Here is a 5,286-nt window from a genome sequence, read left to right on the forward strand (position 1 = left end):
CTATTGTTAAACATGGTATCTCAGTTATGAAGATGTTTCTTTTCCTCACCGCGGCTCGTCCAAAAGACTCCTAGGGCTAAAATCTGCCATCCATTTCTGTGTCGTCATGCAGGCTCATCTCAAAGATGTGCAGTGCTTATCATGTGTATGGAGTTGCTAATGTTCTCAGCCTTTCTTGGATGTCCAACATGTTGGCGGCGTCATTTATACATCTTTGTTTCGATAGCCACAGAAAAATTGCTGCGCTGACAGAGTTCATTGGCGTAAGATCTCAGGTCCCCCGTGCCCACCTGGTGGTGCACCTAGCTTTGTCCCGTGTCAAAGGAAGTGCATCTGTGGGTTTTGAACTCGTGACGTCTCATCAACTTGTCGACATGATTTTGATGCTTAAATTGTTACCGATCATGGTCATCTCAGGAACCTTGCTAAGCTGCAATTTGGTTCAGAATGGGCTTATTGTGTGCTATTTGAGTTTTACATACAAACTCTACCTTGTTTGCAAGTTGTCTTGATCAAAATTGGACCCATAGATATGATCCACATGGCCAATTTAGTGAATATTGGCATTCGATGCGTCATAACACAACTTGTGTGGCACTTTAAAGATCAATGGCTGTAAAAGTGCCAAATTTTTTTATTTAAAAACCATTTTTGGGGTTAAAATAGGAATCCAAGTATCGGTTCCTATCAAATTGACCATACTTGTTTCATCTGAGTTCAGACATATCTAAACAACTTACTATGAGTTCAGATGTGATAAAGACAACTTGCATCAATGAGCCAAACGAGTTGACAATAAAGATGACATAGGAGATGAGTGGAATCGAATTGTGCGATCAACACACGCAACCCTGCATGCATCAAGTCACCCCGCACCATTGGTTTTACCAGCTTACCGCTGTCTGGGTTCTGGAGGTCACCGGTCAAGATGGGTGGGTGGGTGGTTTGGTGCAGCAAGAAGGCATTCATGTAGCCTTCTCTCCTTATCTACAGTCTCTTGTCAGCCCCTATGGCCGGTCTGTTTCTAAAGTGTGCCCATGGGGAAAGACCAAAGGATGATAGCAACTCCTCTCTGCCGCGCAGGGAAAGAAAAACAAAAAAGAGAAGACCACCAACAATTGCGTTGTTTCTTGAACAAAGAACCGGTTGGCAGGAACCAGCCAGCCTCCCAAATCCCAGTCACCACTCAAAGGAAGAAATGCAGAGCTCGATGAGAAAGGAAACAAAGAGGAAAGACGACAATGAAGCACTCAACCTATCAAGAAGGGCTGCGTGGTTGCTTGTAGGAGCCTGCTTGGTCCACATCCTTTCTGGAGAAAACGGACGGTGTGACATACTTCCACGCTCAAAGAGAAGGTGGGTTAAGCGAGGTGAGGAGGTGGGTCATGCCCTTAGCCCCCCACCGTCAGACATGACAAACCAGAGAGAGAGAGAGAGAGAGAGAAGCAGGCAAAATTGACATTAGCCCAGTTTGATCTTATACGGTACACTAATGTTCAGAAAAATAAAGCGAGAGAGAGAGAGAGAGGCAATTCATGTTGAGGAAAGTTTGGTTTTAGTCTGTAATAACAAAAAGAACAGGGCCAGTGAGTTATGGGACAAAAGCAGCAACAGCAGTAGATACTGTACAAAACTTTACATTAGACTGCACATGACTCCTCTTTTACCAAAATCAGCAACAAAAATAGTCACGGGTTGCTCCTCCTGTTACTCCCGTCAGATTTATACAAGCACTCTTTGATTTATGATATATAATGCAGAGCTTAGTTAACACTTAATCAGCACTACTATTGTATATGCTACTAGTAATTAGTGTAGCAGCAGCAGCAGCAGCAGCAGCAGCTCGTCATCTTCGTCAATAGGCAGCAATCATGGGTGATGCCTCCGCCGTGTTCTCCTCAAGCTTGTCTCCTTTTTCTTCCGCATCCCACAGGAAGTGAGCGTATGACGCAAGCACATTGCTGCAATAACGTTGCAAAAAGAATGAGACCATGTAACAGAACATCTCTCTCTCTCTCTCTCTCTCTCTCTCTCTCTCTCTCTCTCTCTCTCTCTCAAACTTGAAAATAACGGAAAGATAGGAATTAAATTAGCATTACCAGTCATCTGGGGACGCTTCGACCGCTCGGTCGAAGTAGCTCTCAGCTCTCTTTTCGTCTCTGTGGGTGTCCCATATCAACTTGGCATACAGAGACAACACCTCTCCATCACCCGGAGACTCTATGATGGCTCTTCCGTAGTATTCCTCCGCCTTAGACGCATCCTTTTCTACCTGAAGACGCATTCAGCAAACAGTTGGAAGAGAAAACTACGAGAAATTAGAGAACCAATAAAAGCCATACTTTATTATTATATTCCGAATCAACAAATTTGTGAAGCAGTGCGGGGTTGAAATTCACGAACCAAAATATATCGCACTTGCTCACTACATTAAATTTTAAAATATTTAGATTTGTCAATTTTCATAATTCGCAGAGCTATATAGACCAAACAGCGGCGATCATGCGTGTTACTGTGCATGATATTTTCCCAAGAAAAAAGAGAGAAACCCACAAGAGTCCAAGAATAGGAATGAGGAAGAAAGAGAACAAAAAACCTAAGCTCGAGAACACTCACAAAAGCACGCCAAGGGGTGACGATAGGAGGAGGAATAATAGTATATGAAAAACAAAATATAACTAAAAAACCAATGTGAAGCTGTGCTACAGAGACCAAAGAACAGAAAAACTGGACAACACTCAAAAAAGCACGTCAAGGTTCGATAGAAAGAGGAACGAGAGTACTTGATTCAAGCTATTCAACAGGGACCAAAGAACAGAAAAAAAAACGCTCTTTAAAATGAAAAAATAATTGTGTCCTTTCTCTTCTGCGTGCGGGGACGATCACAAGCAATTACCAATAAACAATGACAAATAGAAAGAATTCTGCAAAACACTAGACAGAAAACCCCAAACGGTCATAAAAAGAGAAAAATTTACGCACCTCGTGCAAGTATTTCCCATAATTCCTCAGCAAAAGAGGATTCCTCGGGTTCGCCTTCAACATCTCCTTATAATATGCCCCGACCCTACCCTGATCGGCTTCTCCGCCATTAGACGACCCGTTCCCACCGCCTCTTCCTCCTCCATTTCTGCCGCCGGTCTTCCCTCCCTTCCCATTTCCGCCACCAGAAAACCGCATCTCCTCAGTCTCCATCCCGGCGAAGCCCCCGTTCCTCCTCCCGATCATCAGAGCTCCTTCGTCCTCCTCCAAAACCCCCACGATATCCTCACGATCCTCCTTCCCGAACTTCCTCTGCTTCGGCACCGCCAGGAAACTAGAGGAAGCTAACCGCTTGAGGCCGGATCCGGCATCAGAATCAGCGGTCCCCAGTCGGGTCAGATCGGTTTCTGACCTTACCCGCCGTAAAACGGGAGGGTGACCAGAGTCCCTAACCTCGAAATGCAGGGGCGTCCTCGGCGAAGAGGCGCCGCTCTTCGCCGGAAAAAACGCCCCGTTGCTGGAATCATGACCGGATAAAGTTCTCGGTGAGACCGATCCCAGGGACGGGATCCCGATGTGGCCGGAGCCCGTCCTCCATAGGATTGTTTTCATGGTCGAAGAAATTGTTGTAAATTTTCAGAAGAAAAAAAGAGAGGATTTTGAGAGAAGACAGGCAGACCCTCCCAGGCTCCCACAATTTATAGTCCTCCCTTCTAACGTGAATCTTAACGTCGTCAGGGGTCGCTGACTACCGTCCACTCCCATGCCGTTTGGGATCTAACACGTGTGTTTCCGCACGTGAATGTACAATGCCCTCCTCGTGCCTGAAGCCCGCCCATTAGTCCACGTGGCAAAAAGGAAATGTCAAGTGGCTCGTCTCGCTTCGCGGTGACGTACGTGCAGTGCGGGGGATCCGAGAGCACGAACATCCTTGGTGCTGGACAGCTGGAACCATTCCTGAATGCCCTCGAGTATGTTCTGAGTTTCACAATATGCCACTAGTGCTTCGTGTACGCGAGTCGGATTCTTATCCCATTTAATTTTAACCTGATCTGGGAATGACCATATCCGGTTACGATGGAGCATGGACTTACCCCCATTTAATTTTATTACTCTGCTCGATGCAAATCGGTTTGGCTATTCACAAATCAGTGATTGACAAAACACAGATCTTCTTAATTTAAAAAATTATATTTTTTTGTCAAAAAAAAAAAAATATGATTCAAGAGTTCATCCTTACTAAATCAACTATGTTGAATCCATCTATGCTAATGAGCTTGCTGAAATTTTTTTTATTTATAACTCTGAGAAACTACACCTGGCATGAAAATATGAAGATGGTTGTGCTGGCTCAGCCTGCCATACTTATGATCATTCGTGCCTGCAGTGTAAAACTCTAAAGCTAAGACTCCTGCCTCAGAGGGCTACTTTATGCATTGTCTTGCACAGAGGAGCGACACCCATGGGAATGGAACTTTGATTGCTGGTCTAGCAGTCAAGTCCCGGAACCAAGAGCTGTAGAATCGAGATTAGTAATGATTTTTTAGCTGGACTTGGTGAATGGACTCGGAACAATCGGATATCCGATTTACACGGGCAACGTTTGGAGTGCGTGGCAAGAGATGTAATATCCGTCAGATAAGAGGTGGGTATTGGAAGAGCTTTCGACGTTTTACATGCGTCCACTTGACGACAAAATCGCCTGCCCCTTTGTTAAAGCCCACAGTTTTGACCCGACTTTGGTTTTCGAAACGTGGTTTGCTGTTTTCGGTAGGTCGGCGTTTGTGAATTTCTCGCCGATCTTTTAGGGCAGTGGTGAAAGTTACTCGTTGCACACGAGCGGAGCTCGAGCCTCGAGCCCGGCGTGGGCTTCTCGAGCTTGGGTCGGGTCAAGCTGAGACGTCTTAATCGTGGAAGGTGAACTAGCTGGGGCCGAGATTGAGCCTACCGGCCCTTTGCGTCAGATACCAATGGAGGTTCCGACTTGTCTGGTAGGAGTAGGGGTGAGCATCGGGCCGGCCCGAGCCTGTTTACAGCTTGACCCACCAGGCTTTAAGTGCGGCCCGGCCCGGAGATGGCCTAGCCCGGTTCTTAACAGGTACAGGTTTGAAGAGCAGCTCGTGGCCCTGCTCATTGGCCCAACGAGCCAATGTAAAGCAGTTCGAGTCCTTCTAAAACTGACCCAAATCTATTTGTAAATAGTAATAATTAACAAGTTTTCAACTTTTGATGCACTCAATTAATTATCTTTCTAGTTTTTTATAAAATTAATGTAACTAATTAAGTAAACAGTAATAGTTACTA

General features: G+C 45.4%; 1 protein-coding gene across 1 annotated transcript; it reads right to left on the reverse strand.

Annotated features, from left to right (window-relative positions):
* Positions 1 to 1,621: 1,621 nt before the first annotated feature.
* LOC149845273 (uncharacterized) lies at positions 1,622 to 3,651 on the reverse strand. Its single transcript, XM_089997543.1, has 3 exons — positions 2,983 to 3,651; positions 2,100 to 2,272; positions 1,622 to 1,961 (listed from the first exon to the last, which is right to left on the reverse strand). Exons 1-3 carry the CDS (start codon positions 3,592 to 3,594, stop codon positions 1,856 to 1,858), a joined length of 891 nt encoding a protein of 296 aa, XP_089853669.1. The 5' UTR covers positions 3,595 to 3,651; the 3' UTR covers positions 1,622 to 1,855.
* Between the last annotated feature and the right edge of the window lie 1,635 nt (positions 3,652 to 5,286).

This window comes from Nuphar pumila, chromosome 2 (genome assembly GCF_984573655.1).
Source record: "Nuphar pumila chromosome 2, dmNupPumi1.hap1.1, whole genome shotgun sequence".
Taxonomy (NCBI): domain Eukaryota; kingdom Viridiplantae; phylum Streptophyta; class Magnoliopsida; order Nymphaeales; family Nymphaeaceae; genus Nuphar; species Nuphar pumila.

Coding starts and splice junctions, on each gene's coding strand:
- LOC149845273 (XM_089997543.1), bottom strand. CDS start 3,594: ATGAAAACAATCCTATGGAGGACGGGCTCCGGCCACATCGGGATCCCG. Junction 2,273..2,982: donor ATGGGAAATACTTGCACGAG/GTGCGTAAATTT, acceptor ATGCGTCTTCAG/GTAGAAAAGGATGCGTCTAA. Junction 1,962..2,099: donor GAAGCGTCCCCAGATGACTG/GTAATGCTAATT, acceptor ACGTTATTGCAG/CAATGTGCTTGCGTCATACG.